This window comes from Eutrema salsugineum, unplaced genomic scaffold (genome assembly GCF_000478725.1).
Source record: "Eutrema salsugineum unplaced genomic scaffold, Eutsalg1_0 scaffold_7, whole genome shotgun sequence".
Classification (NCBI taxonomy): Eukaryota; Viridiplantae; Streptophyta; class Magnoliopsida; order Brassicales; family Brassicaceae; genus Eutrema; species Eutrema salsugineum.
The window spans coordinates 4,369,562-4,389,832 of NW_006256486.1; the positions used below are offsets into that span (position 1 = coordinate 4,369,562).

A 20,271-nucleotide genomic window follows, 5' to 3' on the forward strand; every position below is an offset into this window, starting at 1 on the left:
TCAATGGGTCAAGGTTCTTCCGCTATTTTTGGTATTGTAAGGTTATCCTTGCTTGCTAGCTTGTTTTAGGATTAGGTTCTCTGCTATATTCATGTTTGTTTGATGGTGTTGTGGGTCTCCTTAAGGCCCATTCTCGCAGAGTAATCCCAAATTACTCACCCCTCATTCTTTCTTGTTTTATTTTTAGGTAGATCAGCTATATCAGTTATTGATTGTTACCTGGGCGTTTTCGATTTTGGCAGACCTAAGGCTCATCAGCTGGACCAAACCAGGCGTCTTACCGAATGCGGTTAGATGGCCAACCTAACATGTCCGATTCTCGGTTTTCTAGGAAGCCGAGATAGAGATGTTACAAAGAATGTCAGTAGTAATGAATTGTTGTTTTTTTTATAGAAGATTTCAAGGGTATTAGTCAAAACTAATAGGCAATATATAAGTGTTGAACCAAGATGCTAGAAGTAAAGAAGGCAATGTATTTGAATTAGATACAATAAAGTGTGTGTTCTAAACTGGATCTTTCTAAAGACTCAGACTTTATTGTTTTCTATGCATTAAAATAAAAAGAACAAAAAAACTCAGTCAATATACTAAGAGTATTTGCGGGAACCTAACCGTATATATAAAGTGTATGGACCAGAAAGTAAAGATAGCAATGGAGAAGAAGAAGAAATAGAAGCAGTTTGTGCTCGTACATGGGCTCTGTCATGGCGCGTGGATTTCGTACAAAATGAAAATGCAGCTGGAGGCTGCGGGTCACTGTGTCACAGCAGAGATTCAGACATCTTCCTTCATAAGATTGCTGCTATTTTCTTCTTGTTATCTTTCATGCCCAACACAAGAAAACCATCTGCTTACGTTTACGAAAAGGTACATTAAAACAACGATGACTTTTGTTGCACGGTATGATCCCTTCCCAAGTGATTCTGATATTTGAATGAAACTGTAGTAGTCTAGAAGCACTGAAGCAGTAAGTGAATGGTTGGACACAGTGTTTGGAATCTTTGGGAAACTTGATAGTCCTCTAGAGTTTTCTTTTGTGGGACCAAAGTTCATGACCAAGAATGTGTATCAGTTCTCTCCCTATGAAGTATGACTCCATCCATGCTTAGTAAAAATCTCCATTTTGAAAACCAGTTGAGATTGTGCTAGTGTATAAATATATTAATGTTTATCTTCACTGAAATTTTTATATCCTTTTCATTTTAAGATAAGATGTTTAAATTTTTTTTATATAACAAAAATATCATTATTTATTATCTATCTACACACAATTCAACCAAATAAAATATTGTAATAACCAATGATTTGACCCGAACTTGACGTCAAGAACTGAACTTACAGGGTTTAAAAAACCAGTTAACCAAACTAGCCAAAAATAGTGTTTTGGTTTAAGCTTGAAAATATAATTTTATAATTTAACATGGTTTAGGTGACTCCGTTTCCCTTTGTGTGGGTCCGCCTCTTATCATGGCTCAAAATTTTTTTTTTCTAAAACTGCAAATATCATTAATAATGAATGTTAGACTTTTACATGGATAAAGCTATACAATTGCTCCCTTGGCAAAAAAGAGATAAAAAAAACAAGGAAACAATTTTGTTTGGATGAGATGATAATTATTCCATCACAAGAGCCAAAGAGGCATTAGAGAGGCAAACTTGCGTCTTTCTCTCCAAGCTGAGATTGAGTTGCGGACAATACGGTGGATGTCTTTGAAAATCGTCGCGGCCGGAATGGGTTGAGCGTTGAAAAGCAGGTTATTGCGCTGACGCCATATGTGGTATAAGGTCGCTTGAGCCGCTAGTCGTCTGAGGGTGCCAGGGGCAGATGATGAGGATCCTGAAGTCCAGCGCAAGAGCGAGGCCCATGAGGCAAGAATTTTTGTGTTAAACCCGAGCCTACGCAACAACGGAGTCCAGATATCCCGGCTATAAAAGCAGCACAGAAGGAGATGCTCTCTTGTCTCAGGACTGGTAGAGCAGAACAAGCACTGCGATCCAGATGCGCGATCCACATCATGAATGTGTGTTTCGGAGTGGCGCCTTTGAACCAGACTGACTTCGTCCAAGGCTGAAAATCAGCGCGCGGTCGCAGAGAGTCCCACGTTTTATACGAGGAGAAACCATTACAGATGACTCCATTCACAGACCATCCATACGAATCACAGAGAGGCAGAGACAGGCAAGGGGACCGTAGTTAGATGAGCATGAAACGCAAGAGCCTGATCCGAGCGCAGCGCCGGCAGCTTCCATCCGGAGGGGCTGCAGGCATCAGCAACCATAGTGCAAGGTCCATTTTGAGCATGGCACTCGGTGTGATGTTTTTTCTGTTGTATCCATGGACTAAATCCGAGGCGAGAAGGACGTTTTCAGCAAGGAGTCGGCCAGGCATGAAAGCGGATTGGGAATGTGAAATGATATGATGAAGTAATAGCTGCAAGCGATTCACCAAGAGCTTAGAGATAACCTTGTAAAGCATGTTCAAACAGGATATGAGTCTGAAATCCGTTGTTCTGGAAGCATTGGGAACCTTTGGTATGATTACAAGCAAGGCTGCGTTCCACTGACTGAGCAAGCAACCAGATTCAAAAAATTCCAAGATCGTAGCTGTGACCTCTGGTCCAACAACACTCCAACAAGCGGTAAAAAACTCTGATGAATAACCATCGGGACCACAGCATTTGTTCTTTGGCAAGGAGAAGAAAGCATCTCTGACATCATCGGCGGTGAAGCTCATGTCAAGAGCTACGCGCTACTCCAAAGAGCACCTCAAAGTTCATCAAACTGTTAAGATCTTCCTGCGCAAAAGGCATGAGCCCATCATCTCTGTTAAGGAGCTTCTCAAAGTAATCGATGCAGTGGCTCTGGATTTCCTCTTGCGTGTCATAGCGGTTTCCTTCATTATCGAGAAGAAAATGTATGTGGTTTGCGGCCTTGCGAGAGGCAATCATACAGTGAAAGTAAGCAGTGCTGGAATCACCATCCTTCAGCCAGGAAATGCAGGCTTTCTGCCACAAGAACTGGTTTTCTGCCTCAGCCAAAATGCTCCATTTGCGATGAGCCTCAAATTCCTGCTCAGCTAAGGCAGAAGAGGGGTTAGAAAGCACCTGATTTTGAATATCCAGGAGAATCGCATGCGCTTCTGAGACCCTGATTTCAAGGTTTGAGTAGTTTGTCTTATTGAAACTCCTGATTACACTTTTCAGCCCTTTGAGCTTCCTTGCTACTCTGAACATTGCAGACCCATGAACTGTCGTGGAGTACCAATATTCACTGATTGTCGGGAGAAACTCCTGATTTTTGACCAGATAGTTGTTGAATCTGAAAGCTCTTCTCGGTCTTAGCCTCTCCTTGCACAGAACTAACCCACACGAAGAATGATCCGAGAAATCTAGTTCCCCAAAATAACCATAAGCCGATGGGAACAGATTCAACCAGTTATCATTAACAAGGATTCTGTCCAACTTCTTCGCAATAGGACTTCGAAGCTTCTTATTCCACCATGTGTAGGTGAAACCCCTGAAAGTAAGATCAGATAAGCCAGCACCCGTAAGACAATCTCTGAAATTTCTTGTCGCTCTGTCGATATTAAGGGTTGACGGAGAAGAATGCTCCTCCCGGTCAAGTGTCTGGTTGAAGTCACCCATTACCGCCCAGGATTTCCCAGCCACTCTGTGATGAATCGAAAGATTTAGAAACTCATCCCAAACCATGTTTCTAAGCTCTTCTTGGTTACCCGCATAAAAAAAGAAACTATAATAGGCGTGTTGGACCCTGGCAGCAGAACCTCACAGCATATCATTTGGAGGGACTTTGAGATGATGTCCACCTTAACACTAAGGTGCCACAAAATCCAGATTTTCCCCAGGTCAGAATACGCATAGTTTTCCTCGAACTGCCATCCAGGAAGAACACTATTTATAAGTTTTGCCTGCTTCGCCTGATTGACATGAGTCTCAATAATACTACCAAAAATGGGCATGTTAGCCTTTATCCATGATTTAAAGTCTCTGCGATGACTAGTAATATTAAAACCGCGCAACAAAAAAGGTCTATATACATATAGATTACTGAGTTTTGGAGCCCTCGCTCCGAGAATTCCTTTTCTGTCTTTTAGACAGAACCTTTGTGAATTGCTCTTCCTCGTCTGATATAAAGAAGTAATCGCTTGCAGTAGCCGATGGAACATCTGTTGATTCTGATTCAACATCCGAACTCTGTTCTGCGATCTGCTTTCCTTTGGATGAGGGATCATAGGTTACTTGCTTTTTCGGAACCCAAGCAGGGCCAATAACAATGCCTTTACTCTTTGGGTTAGAATCCATTTTTTCCGGAGCAAGAGGTTTCCTGTGAGACGATTTATTGGCATCACCAGCGCTAGAGCTTCCCTACTCAAATGAGGATACTCGTATTATTTCCGGGGCGGCTTGTCTCTTAACCTTTTTCTTAGCGTTTCTGCTCGCGTTGGAAGTGTGTTCCATGGGACACTTGTCACTCGAATGAGAGGTGGAGTTGCACGCCTTACAGGTGATTGGAGCAGTTTTACATCATGCCCGATTTGTTTACAATGGACACATATTGGGGGCATCCACGGACTGGAGACCTCCACTCGAGCAATCTCACCAGATTCGAATTGAGCATTTACCGCCTCAGGCAAAGGCTTTCGGGGATCAATAATGGTAAAGACTTTAGCAACTTCGAGATTGGTTTTGTTCGCGGTTGCAGGGTGAAGAAACTTAGGATCACCAACCATACTTGCGATACGCTCGAGGCCTTCATCGTTGAAAAACTGGAACGGAACTTTCCTGAGCTCAAGCCAGATGGGCCCAGATGTTAGCTCCGGTTTGACAGGACCGACACCCGGTTCCCAACTTGCCACAAACATAGTCTGCCCTTCGATTTGCCAGAGCATCTGATTCAGCACGCGTTGTCTGTTGAAGTTGTTTGGTATTCTGAAAAGGTAAGTGTTTCCTTCCATCTTTGACACTGTAATGTCTCTGTGTCTAGTCCAAATGCCATTGACAATGTTATCCACTACACCTTGAGCCGGTGGGTCGGAATAGAATTGCCCTAAGACAAAGAACTCTCAGGATTTTTTACTTTTATCAATCACAGTGTTAGGGATTTTGACACATTTCTCGCCGGAGGGAAGTATGAAAGTTTCTCCCTTCTTCTCCAGTTTCCTGGTAATACCCTTGACGCGCGCGCACCAAGAGTCCACCACCTGAGCAGGTTCAGCATCCTGCACGACTGGGTCCACCGCTTTCACAGTTTCCGCAGATTGTTGAGAATTTCTCGAGTTTCCCTTGGAGGCATCAGGGGAAGTATCATTTTGCTGCCGTGAAGCACTGGAGTCAGCAGAGACTGAGGACTTCTGGGCAGAATTGGTAGCTGGGTTAGCCACAGGTTCCGTAGCAGGTAGATCCAGATCGAAAGAGTCAGCCGCAACATCTGGGTTCAGATCTGCAGAGGAAATATCCAGACCCATGTCTAAGACAGAGGATTTGGCAAGAGATTCGGTAGTCGCGAGGCCCACATTCTGAGGAATTTGGGTTGACGGCGAACCATCAACAACAGAAGCAGGAGGGGCGGAGGATTGACAGGAATGAGAAATTGGGGGGGGGGGGGGGAGGGGGGGGAATTTTTTGTTGGGTGGTTTGGGTTTTTTCTTTCCCATGAGGAGGGGAGGGCCTGAAAAGGGATCAGAAGGGTGAGTCCAACGTCTCGCCGACGCCGGAGAGGGGAGGTGAAGGAGCTCACTTTTCGCAGAGAAAAACGGCTAGGTCGAAACGGCTTAATGGCTCATAACATTCAGCACTGTTGTATTGTATCCGCACGCGAGGTCACTTTAGTAAATATTTCTAGGTGGAGCTCGGAGATTCTTGATTAATTAGGGGTGATATCGATGTGAGTATTTCGGGGTTGTTTGAACGAGGTAACTAAGCGAGGTATGAGTTATGATTAAAAGTCTCGAGTATTTTTATCTCTATTTCAGATTACGGATCCCGTAATAAATGAAGTTACAGGGCTATTTATAGTGTTCAAATTAGGTTACATCTCGGTCAGAGTAGCTTGGACGGCCGGGCAGTTAGACCTGACCGACCGTCTATTAGAACGTCGTGCTGGCGAGCTGTTTCATCTACGTCGACGTGGCGAGCTGTTTCATCTACGTCGACGTGGCGAGCTGTTTCATCTACGTCGACGTGGCGAGCTGTTTCATCTACGTCGACGTGGCGAGCTGTCCCATCCGTGTCGAGGTGGCGAGCTGCTCCTTTGATATAAAAAGGTCATCTCCCCGAACGACCTCGTTTCACTCTTCGCGCATGGGCTTGGTGGTCTTCGATCTTACTGGGCTTTCATTTCGCTAATGGGCCTAAATGAAATTACGAAAAGGAGGCTGTGCTCAGCCCACCTACAACAAGCACTATCAAAGTCTTGATTTCCAAAACATGTTGAAAAAAATTCAGGAATCGCTTAACTACCTAAGACTGACATTTTACTTTGGAAACATGGTTTTGGATGAGTTTAAGAGAAATTTCTCCGCAAGAAAAAAGGGAAAACAAATTAGAGAAACTCAAGTGCTATCGTATAAATTAAGTGGTATGGTTCTCTCCTATGCTATCCCGCTATAAGGTTTTATTACATGGTCAGTCATTCATGACATGCTCTTAACTAGGGCAAGGAATCGACAATGGGCATTTGTCTTAGCTTATCTAAAATGTGGTTAGTCGGATAAAACTAGAGAGTTTTTTTTTTGGGTGGGGCTAAAACTTGATATTATTTGTTTTATGTGTGTTCTTATTCATATGTTGTTTGGATTACTTTGTGTTAGGTTGATAAGTCATAAAATTTAGAAATATGCGCTAGATTACATAATGCTTCGAGCTTTCGAAACTTCGCTTTATAACTTGTGGAGAGAACAAAACCGTAGGAAGCATCATCAACCACATAGAAGTTCTATCATCTTGCACAAATTTCTCTCTCGATACTCTTACTTTGCCGGCAGCAATGACAACTTGCTTAAACGATGGATCAGCACAAGGGGCATCTCCAGGGGCGGATGCAAGAAAAAAATATTTATAGGGGGAAAACATAAAAAGTGAGGGCAGAAAATGATTATCTTGTTGTAAATTTGTCTTGTTCTTTTACAAGCGTTACTTTGCCGATATATTTGATTTATTATTTCTAAGTTTTTGATTTCACTAATTTGTCATGTAAGTAATATCTTTTTATTGTTGGTCTAATAAACTTACATTTGGATAATAAACACAAATTATACAAATTCAGTAACTACTTTCTAGTAGTTGGTAGATTCTTAAACATAAGGTTTCAAATAGTGTTTTTGTAAAACATTCATGGAATGTCATACTTTAAATATATAAGTTATCTTGGCCAAGATATGAATAGCAATTCCAATGGACTAGAGTATATATTTACCTCCATATTGATATAGCACATTTCTCATGTTAGGGTCTTCAAAACTCTTTATAAAGAATGGTGTAAAACAACCTTTTGTTTTTGGTTTGTTTTTAATTTTATTACTTGTTTCTCCAATATCACATATTAATTTCTTCAATAATTTATGTTGAAGTAAAAAAAATATCTATCACTTGAGGTCACAATTATGATTATTTTGTTTATTTCTCTGAATATTCTCGGTCGGTCGATTAAGATATATAGTTTAACATAGCATCGTCGTTGTGTCTCTATCTATGATTAAATTGTAATATATATATATATAATAAAAAAAAAAATTTAGACCAATCCTGCCAACTATAAAACTGCATATGTATTGATTTGGATTGTAAAAATAGGTGTGTATGTACAATATCCCCAGTTTTGTTTGCATATCAGACGAAAAGAAAATAATTAGGTAGGAACTACTATGAGTCATAGTATATGACAAAGATATATACAACACTGACCGCAAAATGTTTATGAATTATTTGGCCAAGCCCAGGGATTGCTGATCACATGCAGAATCTTATCATAAAACCTTACTTAATTACCCAAATCTTATTTATTAATCAATCAACTAACAAGATATTGATACCCGTATCTCCATTTCTAATCACGTACTAATAATTAACCACAAATAACTCACGACTTTAACAGAAAAAAAAACTCACGAGTACAATTTGGCCAGTACTAAGGATGACATAAAGAAAGAAACAATCTGGATTTGACCACAAAAAAAAAAAAGAAAGAAACAATCTGGCAAGTAAACAATATATTCGATTTTTGTGTGTTTTCTGTAGTTTTTTTTATCAAATTTTATTTTGCAAATATAAATTCCATGCAAAGCATTATGGTGGTCTTTTTTTTTTGGGTAAGTGTGTTTAACGTGTGACTGTGATGATCGGAAAGATATTTTAATAACAGAATTTACTTAAGAGAAGAGTACTTGCCGGATCAATCAAGAAAAAAACATCGTCATTCAACGTATTTTAATGGCTAAATTGCTATAAATTGGAAGCAAATGATCAGAGGTGCCATAAATGAGTCTAGATGCCATAACACATATATAATTCTAATTTTACCCTTAATGAATCAGTTTTGTGGCATAAAAGATTTTGGTGGATTTTGATTATTTTAATTAATTTTTGGATATTAAATTAATTTGGATATTTCTGGGTTTTTTTTTTCTTGAGTTTTCTTCTCCTCCGAGCAGTTTCTTCTTTGAGCTTGAATTCGAAATCGCGATTCAACCCATTACGCAGTAGCCATCGCCGCGGCGTCCTCTTCTTCCTCCTCTGTGATCAATTTATTGTTCTGTTCTTCTCTCTCCTCTACCATTGTTGAAGTTTTTCAAAATTGAGTGAGGTTTTTATTTAAAGATTTGGGGATTTCAAAATTTATGGATAAAATTTACAAAAATTGCTTGTTCGGTATACAAATCGGGTTGGTAACTCAGTTTTATGTGAAGATTAGGTATTTGCATGAGTAATTTAGTGAATATAATTGTTGAATCGTAGTGATTTTTAGGTAGATTAAAATTAGAATCCGAGTTTATCACCAAATCTGCAGAGAACTGGTACAAATGGTACAACTATGAAATCGAGGACAACTAGTACAAGTGGTACAACTTGGAGATATAGGACAATTGGTACAAATGTGTATAACTAAGACAACTTGAATAATTGATAAATGAGTATTCTTTTATTTTATTTTCAGGATATAATGAGCATCGACCACAGAAAAAATTTAATGGATTTCAAAAATCTATGTTATATTATTTAATACCTCATATTTAGAGCAGATAACTTATTTTATTTATGTTATATTGTTAACTAACTTATAAAATAAAAGAGGCAAAATATATGATTTTGCATAATTATATTATAAAAACCTCGTAAATAAAAATTAATAGTCGAAAATCAATGTAAACACTAAAATTTCAAAAGAACAACTAGATTTTAAAAAAAATGGACAATTAGGTACAATTATGTACAAATTTGATTGCACACATAGATACACATATTACTTTGACAGACATCAGAACACTTAGGAAAGTCAATCTAGTCTAGAGAATTTCATTTTTGGCTGAGAATGCTTTCAGGAATATAATAAAAAGATGAATAATATGAAATTATCATATTTCTAATACATATTATTGATTACACATCAAACATCCATTATGATACAAGGAAGACTTTTATAATGTTAACAATCTTTTTATGGAAAAGATGTAAATATATGATTTTGCATAATTTGTGTCATGAAAACCTTGTAAATAAACTGTAATAGTCGAAAATCATGTGGACAACTATAAAATAATAATTTATATTAAAGGATAACTGAAAAAATGCTAAAATCGCCAAAAGACAACTATGGAGAATTTTGGACAACTGGACAATTGGGTACAACTATGTACAAAATTGACGGCGCACGTGGTACTTTGACTGCGCACATATCTATTTTTGTCGGGACATAGCTTCTTGGATGTGAATAAGTAAGGGACAATTGGACAAGTAAGGACAATTATATGCAACTCCTTAATTTTAAAAAAATAATAATAATTAAACTAAATTAAATATGTAAAGAATGTATATTAATTTCAAAGTCCCAACATTATTAATTTATAGAGTTTTTTACTGTACTTAAGAAATGCAAACACGTCTTAAACTATAAAGAACAATATTAATAACATGGATAAAATGAAAATTTCATTTTCCTAATACATATTATTGATTTCACATCAAACATACCTTATGATACAAGGAAGACTTTCATAATGTTAACAATCTTTTGATGGAAAAGATGCAAATATATGATTTTGCATAATTTGTGTCATGAAAACCTTGTAAATGAATTGCAATAATCGAAAATCATGTGGACAACTACAAAATAATAATTTATATTAAAGGACAACTGGAAAAATGCTAAAATCGCCAAAGGACAACTATGAAGCATTTTAGACAACTGGACAATTAGGTACAACTATGTACAAAATTGACGGCGCACGTGGTACTTTGACGGCGCATGTGGTACTTTGACTGCGCACATATTTATTTTTGTCGGGGCATAGCTTCGTGGTTGTGAATAAGTAAGGGACAATTGGACAAGTAAGAACAATTATATGCAAATCTTTATTTAAAAAAAAAATAAACTAAATTAAATATATAAAGAAAGTATATACTTAAGAAATGCAAACACGTCTTAAACTATAAGGAACAATATTAATAACATGGATAAAATGAAATTTTTATTTTCCTAATGCATATTATTGATTTCACATCAAACATACCTTATGATACAAGAAAGACTTTCATAATGTTAACAATCTTTTGATAGAAAAGATGCAAATATATGATTTGCATATTTCGTGTCATGAAAACCTTATAAATGAACTGCATAGTCGAAATCATGTGGACAACTACAAAATAATAATTTATATTAAGGGACAACTCGAAAAATGCTAAAATCGTCAAAGGATAACTATGAAGAATTTTGGACAACTGGACAATTGGGTACAACTTTGTACAAAATTGACGGCGCACGTGGTACTTTTACCGCACACATGTCTATTTAGTCAAGACACGTGTTTTCTAACTTCGTGGATGTGAATAAAAAAGGGACAATTAGACAAGTAAGGACAACTATATGCAACACCTTAATTTTTAAAAAATTAATAATTAAAATTAAATTAAACATATAAAGAAAGTATATATTTAAGAAATGCAAACATGTCTTAAACTATAAGAAACACTCCATACTTTTTTTTTAATTAATGATAATTATAATTTTAAATTATATAGTTATACCACTTGTACTTAGCTATCCATAATTTTAATTAATTGTACTATAATTGTATTTAGTTGTCCACAGTTGTACTTAGTTGTCCATCTTTGCATTTGAATAAAAAGATGAAAAAATAGTATATAACAAAAAATAAAATAAAAAATGGCTGATTTCTTTTTTTTTTATTCTTGTTTTGTGAAGAACTCATAACAGATAAAACAAAACATCCAAGATAACATCTCACCAAAGAACTTACAAACTCTGGTAATCTACCTTACATTAATTCTTTGTAGTAATCCTCAAGCAAAACTTGGCGTCCTTTAAAAATGGCAGCAAAAGGAACTACACTTGTTCTCTTCTTGATGCCTTCAAAACCCTCTCCGTATCTTTTACCTAATCTCATGTCTTCATTCCAAGCCCCAAACAAATGTTGTGCAATCAAACCGAGAGAAGCTGATGCAGTTACTGTGTTTCCAATCCAGGGTATATGTGCCAAACACCAAACGATTTATCCAACCATCTAGAGAAGATTCTCATGATAGCTGACTAAGGAAATGTTTCAATACCTGAGGGTGTCGAGTGATTCTCATGATGTCTGTGTCCCACAGATGCATCTTTGGTTTATCAACAGCTGCTACCTCCAGAAGATTGCAGGTTGAAGGATAGAGAAAGAAGAAGGACACAAAATTAGCTTTCTAAACAGCTTCATGGACTCCTATGTTGGGATTTATGAGACAAAGCTCAACAAATGGTGGAAGCATTCACTTGGTGAATGAAACCACTTAACCCGCACAAAATAAACTCGATCTCAAGAGAGAGAAGAGACCATCAACTTGTGATGGAATCCACACAATAAACATAAGTAGAACCGAATCTATGAGGAAGAAAACGATTCTATAAAGGGAAAGCATCTAGTTTGAGACTAATCTAAGCAATGAACACAATACATAGAGAGTTTGTGTTCTTGAGATGCAGCGGATTTAAGACTCAGTAATCTAAATGAGAGAAGCAAATAAAGAAGAGTTTAGTGAGTGTTTATGAAGTGATAAGGCTGCCTTAAGGGCAGTCACTACAAACGATTTTCTCTAAGGACTCTACATTGCGAAATAGAATGAAGAACAAGATAAAAGAGAGAAATCACTTCATTGATTCTGCGTAACATTTACAAGCTCGGTTACATCTCTTTTTATAGAGAGAAAGGAAGAGAGGAAGCCCTAACACATGAGCCAAGACTGAGAGTGACATAAAGAGAGCGTTTTTGTCTTGTTAAGAGCTGAAAGTGACAGCTCATAAACGGTCACATGTGACTTTAGTCACATGTGAGAGCAGACTTGAATTTGAATTCGTTTCCCTCCTCTTCTTGTCACTTATGGGCCTTATTCCTTGCATTCTTTAGGCTTTCTTGGCGTCCTCTTCTTCTTCTTATCTAATGGGCCTCGGCCTTACACAACCTTAGACTTGTACGGACACCTCTTGGAGTTGACTTGGCCGTACAGTTCTTCTTCTTCTTTAGGCCGAGGCTAGACTTGATCAATAGCTTCTTCAGCCTTGTCTTGTCTTCTTTTTATCTTCTTTGAGAGATCTTGGAGTTGTCTTCGGCCTTGTCTTGATGTCATTGGCCTTGACACTCCTCTTCTTCCTCTTCTTTGACTTGGAGATGATCGGCCTTGTCTTGTTGACTTCGGCCTCACCTCTCCTTTCCTTCTTTCACTCTAATACTCCCCCGCAAGCTTGGTCGTCGAGACGCCAAAGAGGACCAGAGGCCAAGCTTGCAACACGCCAAACTACCTCATTAAAAAACCTTCATAAAGAAAACCTCTTGGGATAAAACTTTATGAAGGGAAAAAGAGTATAGTTTAGCGGTTGCTTGATGTAGCTATGGCCTTGGTTTGAATTTGCTTTTGAACCGGCTCCTCTCCCAAGTGTTTCCATTCCTTTAGCTCTTCTTGCCTTGAACTCTCTTCGCATGAATCCGTTCTTTGTCATCTCCTTTGAGGCTCTCCAGCATTTGAAGCTTTCTTTGGTCTCTTTGAGGCTCTTATGGTCTCCTTTTTCCCTTAAACAAGAGATAAAGAAGAAAAGATTAAGTAATGCCATAAGGAATATCAAAGAAACAAATAACCAAATGAGGAACTTCAAATCCTATGAGGAATATCAAGAATAAAAGATGTACAATAGACTAAGCAATTCATAGAAAGAATCCGCAAATGAACTTAAGGGAATGAAATAAAGGCAAATTAAAAAATGGGATAGAGTTTAGAGTTTAGTCTGATTTATATGAAGAGGAATGTGAGGACTTTGAAATGCGGTTTGGTCACCAATTAAGCTCCCCCGCACACTAAACATGTCTTGAGCCTTGAAATTATGTGCAAAATAGATCTTGACATCTTGTGCACATCCGATCTTCAGCTCTTAAACCAAAGGCACTCGCAAAGACTTTGGAATTGATTCATAGCCTTCCATCAGCTTGTTTCTCCACTTGAACTTCCACCTTAGCCACCTTGGGTCTGCTATCTTCAGGTCAGCCTCTTTGGTCTGCCATCTTCAAGTCAGCCAGGTTAAACTAGGTTGGGCTTGTCTTGTGGTCTCTGAAACTTGATGGCCCTCTTGATCAATTCTAAGCTTGTTGCTGCGCCTTCTTTTGGCTTCTTTGAAGCCTTAATGGATCTGAATACAGCCACCAGCTGACTTCCAGCTCACATGACCCATTCAGACCTCTCAAACTCGCCACTTCTTCTTGAGATAGCAAACGAGCCAAACACCATCCTTTTTAAGACCCGAACCTGTTTAAATTTGAAGACAGATTCTAAAACAAGAGATTGTATTTGTTAGAGTATAGAGAATAAGCAGAAGAATAAAAGAGAATTTGGAGAATAAGGAGAATAATGGAGAATAAAGAGAATATTGGGAAGAATAAAGAGAATGAGAGAATGGAGAATAGAGAATAAGCGGAAGCAAAGGAGAATGGGAAAAGAAATTTTGCTCAAGAGTTTTTCTCTGTTTTCTTGAGTTAAGCCAAAGCAAATGCCAGCCAAAAACACCAAGAATCCCAAGACTATGGAGTTTTAATGGCTGGAACAAGATAAACTGATTGGAAAATTAATTTCTCCATCAATTAACACAAGAACTCAAGGAAAAACCCATTTACACGAGCTTCCCATGAGAATTTTAATAAATAAAAACGACCACAAAAATTACACAATGCTTAGTGCTTCTCATGGTTTAGAAAAAAACAAACACTGATGGTTAAAAACAATTTTTCCACCAGTTTTTTTAAAGATCTATTTCTCTTTTTGTCAAGCTTGTTCTTTTGGTCACAAGTCAATACCAGATTCAAGCTTTCACAAATAAGAGAAAATAAATCAGAAAGAGAACTCCACCTTTGTCCTCGTGAAAAGTCATTGGACTAAGTGAAGAACACAAAACACAAAAAAAAACAGAAACAGAAAGAGAATCGAGTTTTAGATGGAACCAAGAAAGATGGCTCTGATACCATGTTGGGATTTATGAGACAAAGCTCAACAAATGGTGGAAGCATTCACTTGGTGAATGAAACCACTTAACCCACACAAAATAAACTCGATCTCAAGAGAGAGAAGAGACCATCAACTTGTGATGGAATCCACACAATAAACATAAGTAGAACCGAATCTATGAGGAAGAAAACGATTCTATAAAGGGAAAGCATCTAGTTTGAGACTAATCTAAGCAATGAACACAACACATAGAGAGTTTGTGTTCTTGAGATGCAAGACTCAGTAATCTAGATGAGAGAAGCAAATAAAGAAGAGTTAAGTGAGTGTTTATGAAGTGATAAGGCTGCCTTAAGGGCAATCACTACAAACGATTTTCTCTAAGGACTCTACATTGCGAAATAGAATGAAGAACAAGATAAAAGAGAGAAATCACTTCATTGATTCTGTGTAACATTTACAAGCTCGGTTACATCTCTTTTTATAGAGAGAAAGGAAGAGAGGAAGCCCTAACACATGAGCCAAGACTGAGAATGACATAAAGAGACGAGCGTTTTTGTCTTGTTAAGAGCTGAAAGTGACAGCTCATAAACGGTCACATGTGAGAGCAGACTTGAATTTGAATTCGTTTCCCTCCTCTTCTTGTCACTTATGGGCCTTATTCCTTGCATTCTTTAGGCTTTATTGGCGTCCTCTTCTTCTTCTTATCTAATGGGCCTCGGCCTTATACAATCTTAGACTTGTACGGACACCTCTTGTAGTTGACTTAGCCGTACAGTTCTTCTTCTTCTTTAGGCCGAGGCTAGACTTGTTCAATAGCTTCTTCAGCCTTGTCTTCTTTTTATCTTCTTTGAGAGATCTTGGAGTTGTCTTCGGCCTTGTCTTGATGTCATTGGCCTTGACACTCCTCTTCTTCCTCTTCTTTGACTTGGAGATGATCGGCCTTGTCTTGTTGACTTCGGCCTCACCTCTCCTTTCCTTCTTTCACTCTAATATCCTAGAATAACCTGAAGCTACCATAACTGTGACCCGTCGTATCTATGGTTTATAAAGAAAACCTGAAAGTAGAAGAAGGCATTGCATTGATTTCGAAAAACTCAGACAAGTCTTTTTTTTCCATTAACATAGAGACATAATTCCAGAGAAAGAGCGTACTCACAATAGCTAAAGGAACAGAGATACCAGCAAATAGAACACAAAATGCTCGTTGAACTATGAGTTTATCTCCTATATCCCTGAGACTAGCTAAACCACTATGTACCGTCGCAAATATGAGGATAAGCATTAACATAGCAACCTGCGAAAGAGTGGTTGTAACAGTCAAATAATTGCCTCAAGGAAACTGAAATTGGTTCAGTTACTGTAATTTATGCATACCTCCAGTGAATCGGAGATGCTAGAGACGGCGTCAATGCATTTTCCAAAACTGGTGGAATTATCGATGCAAACTATGTTGAGTATGAAAAGAACGACTTCAAGGACAATCCGAAATAAAGCCAGGAAGCAAGCTTCTGTTTACCTAATTCAAGTGCAGCAGAATCTTCACTGATCAGTAGAACGGGACTTTCGGCGTCCGGAGAGACGGGGTTTTCCCGAAGAGTGCTACGGATCAGAATTTTTTGATACGATCAATCCAAGTACGGAGCTTGTTGGAGGAATCGACAAAGTCTGCAATCCCGTCGGTTCTTTGAGTCCTTGCGCCGAGATGATATTGAGCTCAAGAACGTGAGATTCCTCCTTGTCACTCTTGTCAGCCTCCATCGCTCGCATCTCTATTTGATTTCACCGAGGTGAATTAATCAGCTGATTTCCCAGCAATAGTGAACTAAAAAGGGGAGAGAGGAGAATCTGGAGTGGGAGAAGAGAAGAGAGTGAGTGAGGTTGAGAAGAGAAATTGTGAGAAGAAAAGACAGAGAAAGATAATTATCCAAGTGATGGAGAAGAAGAAAAGGCTGAAGAAAAGGAAGATAGTCATCGATAAAGAAAGGTATGTTGAAGATATTTTTTTTTTAATTGTGAAATTATTGTTTAATTATTTAAGAATAAATGTAAGTTGGGTCGGGTTATTGGGTTTGAATGGGATAGATGGGTAAAATCATGGTTGGATTGGTAATATTATAGAAATATGAGGATAATCAAGGTCTTTTCCCGGTTTTTGGACTTAAATAACATTCAAAATTAAATTATTTATTAGAGCTATGGCATTTTGGCATACTTTTTTCTACTTTATGGCATTGGAGCCTCGCACATATAGAATTTGGTCAAGAGAATTCTAGACCCCAAAGCAGGGCCATCTCAAAATATTTGAAAATATTTGTAGGCACTGCTCAATTTTCTTATTAAAAGTATATTAATATGATAAAAATAAATTTTGAAAAATCAGTTAAATTTTCACTCATATATTTAGTTAAAATTTTCTTTTCGAAACATTTGATTTTAAGTTGGACCATGTTCGATTGCTTAATTTGCTTCACTTGTACATGGTAAAAAAGGTCTTCGCCAAAAGTGTTTTTTACAATGGAATCAACATTAATTAGCTTCTCGTGAAATGTAAAAAATAACAAAACAAAGAGCAAACGAATATCGTCGAAGATACCATGCATCTCCATGCAATCCTCATTCGATTTAATCACCGAGATTAAACTCTGTATAGCGCTAAAACCAAAAAAAAAAAACTCTTTATAGCGCCTCGTGCCGTGGCTTCGGCTGCACCGGCTGATGGAACCTGTGCTTAGGTTCGGATAATTCCTCTTCCAATTCCTCTCTAGTGTTACAAAATGAACAGTCTAAGAATGTTGTCGGCAAGGGAGCAATTGCCGATTGGTTTCGTTTTCTGAGGTGATTTCTTCATTTAAATATGTAATTCAATAATTATCGCTCCACAGTTTTAAGACTACCCATAATTTTTGGGTATTTGATCACAACATATTAACTATATACATATAATCGTAGAAAAAAAAAATATATATATATATATACCTTCTTGGTCATGATATACTTTTTTTCAACAAAATATTACTACAGTAATCATATGGAATGTGTGATTTATATGATTTCTGTGTAAATTAGTTTCTTTTTATGTTATATTGTTATGGTATATCTACACAAATTGACCGGTCCAAAGAATATTAAGTCAACAGAACCCAGCAATTGCATGGGACTCGAGACAGTAGCTTATCTTAACTTAATATTTTAATTTAGCATATATGGTACAATTAGTCGTGGCACCTTTTTTGGGCGTCAAGATAGTATTAACTAGCATATTAGGCTTCGTCGAAAGAAGAACTTATTAGATCGATACAACAATTTATTACAACTATATATATAGGTTTCGTATCACCGAATGTAAAAATATTAATTTCTACAAAGTCGAACTCAACCACCTATCATTTAAATAGAAAAATATTAATGTCTATCACAAATTCAAACTCGTTACCGCATAAAGAAAAACATATTTAATATTTTGTAAGAGTTCTGTTTAAAAATTCAAAATTTGAGAAAAATTAATTTTAAAAACAAATATTTTTAAAACTATAGACCATGCGTGTAGAGCACTCAACTTACCGAATGAAATGTAAAAACTTTCCCAACACTCTCCCCTTTTCGCAATTTAAGATAATATAAACTAAAAAAGATAGGGTTCAATACAAATTATCAGTGTAAAAGTTCACCAATTCAAAACATTCCACGTTCAAGATTTATCCACATTAGTCTGTAATAAACTAATAATCACCTTTCTAGTTTTATAATTGGATATACTCGTGCTTCATTGTTCAATTATTTGGGATAATTCATGACGAAGATACGAGTTGGGTTTGGTACCGTATAACAAAACAAATTGCAGATTTTTTGCTACCAAATTACGTGCGTACTTTGACCAATCAGATCTCTTGAGATTTGAACAATATCATCCAATGGTTCCCATCACAAAATAAAAAGGTAAGACTCGTCGCATTATGTTACTCGTATAAATTTAATTATTTTGTAATCTGTATCCAATGAATCATTTGGTCCTATCTATAGGCTTGTATTTGTGATTGTGAATGCCTGTAGATAGCATAGAGAAGAATGTGCGTTCCTACTAGCTGGGGAAGAAATAGTTGTCATAAGTTTCAATAATTATTTTTAATCTTTCTTTATCCTCATAACCAAAAAGTTTCAATTATTTTAAAATCCGATCAAGTAATTTGTTTGGTTATTGTCAATTTGCAATATTATATATCAACGATATCATGTGCTACATTGCTCAGACATATACACATATAACTATATAAGCACATATCGTCGACGACTAATGTTTTATTTGCATTATTTGCAGTATTAAATCTCCTTTCCCTAAGCTCTTCTTTTCTCTCTCGCTCTCTCAAAATTTGAAGATTTCGCCATTGTTTCTGAACAAGGTCAGTTTAAATCCTGAAATGCAGAAAAGAGATTACTGGTTCGTGTTCTTACTTGTATATCTGATTATAATTCCAATATATTTCATTTAGATCTATATTACGTAGTCTTATATTTTATCCAAAAAAATATATAAGTAGTCTTATTCTTGTTTTTTCATGTCGATATTTATACATATGGTAGGAAAACAAAACAAGCAAAAAATTTCCATAGACTTATTTTTTTCATAGTATTTCCGTTTAAAATCAACTCGAACACTTGTTTTTACTATATAAGTATATATAGGTTAACATAGGTATCACATGTTTCCTCAAATCACATTTTTCATTGGTAAGTTTTGAACCGGTAAGATGTTTTATTTCTTTCATTGTTAGAGCTTAATTATATGATGCTTCTAGTTTCCCGAAACAGGGTTTTCAAATTGCTACGCTCATCTAAAAATATTTTAGATCAAAATGTGACCTTGTAAATAAATTAGAGTACAAATTTGTTTGTACGAATAATTAAAAATAAATTTCTCTTTCTATTCAAAGCTTTAACACCAAGAAATTCCCCCGTTTTCTCATTGTATGGCAACTGCGTAGAAAATGTAAGATTAAAATATAAAATTAAGAACATTTATAATCACACTGAAAATTTACATCAAGTAGAAAACAAATCATTGCTCCATATAGTACTGTTAAATTCCTTCTTATCTGTATTGACTCCCAAGTGCAAGTCTCAATGCGACCCAGCTTACAGATATTATATTACTATAGCATTTCTTTTTTCATCATAATCATTAATGTATTGAGAACTTTAGAACTATTATTCGATCCGTTTGACAATTTCAATGGTCTCACTCTCAGAATATACGATGATGAGGTCCAAATGTATCTCCCTAAATTTCTCCTTGTCATGTTACAAGAAAACCAAAAAGTAAAAAGATTTATACACACGTGTGCATTTCCTTACTATACACTTTGTACAATACCGCAAATTTTCATTTATTTCACTATTATTAGAAAAGCGTTACTTATTATGAACATATAATCATCATTTTTTGTTGAAATATTAAATTTAATTAATCATCAAAATGTTGTTTACAAACTTTGAAATATTAACATCATTTTAATTAGAATATATATATATATACATACATACATATATATATATATATGAA

At 36.6% G+C, this 20,271-nt stretch overlaps 1 protein-coding gene and 1 long non-coding RNA gene across 4 annotated transcripts; both read right to left on the minus strand.

Moving 5' to 3' along the window:
• Positions 1 to 2,735: 2,735 nt before the first annotated feature.
• LOC112082938 lies at positions 2,736 to 3,710 on the minus strand. Its single transcript, XM_024150659.1, has one exon. It carries the CDS (start codon positions 3,708 to 3,710, stop codon positions 2,736 to 2,738), a length of 975 nt encoding a protein of 324 aa, XP_024006427.1.
• Positions 3,711 to 11,452: 7,742 nt separating this feature from the next.
• LOC112082840 lies at positions 11,453 to 16,637 on the minus strand. Of its 3 annotated transcripts, none has more exons than XR_002897366.1 (4): positions 16,231 to 16,637; positions 16,089 to 16,137; positions 15,871 to 16,008; positions 11,453 to 15,769 (listed from the first exon to the last, which is right to left on the minus strand). It is a non-coding gene; the product is annotated as an uncharacterized LOC112082840 (long non-coding RNA). The 3 variants fall into 3 exon arrangements; XR_002897367.1 differs by having other exon boundaries at positions 11,453 to 11,703; positions 11,805 to 16,008; XR_002897365.1 differs by having other exon boundaries at positions 11,453 to 16,008.
• Between the last annotated feature and the right edge of the window lie 3,634 nt (positions 16,638 to 20,271).

Bases quoted from the DNA above. Each gene is read 5' to 3' on its own strand.
- LOC112082938 (XM_024150659.1), bottom strand. From the start codon at position 3,710: ATGGTTTGGGATGAGTTTCTAAATCTTTCGATTCATCACAGAGTGGCT.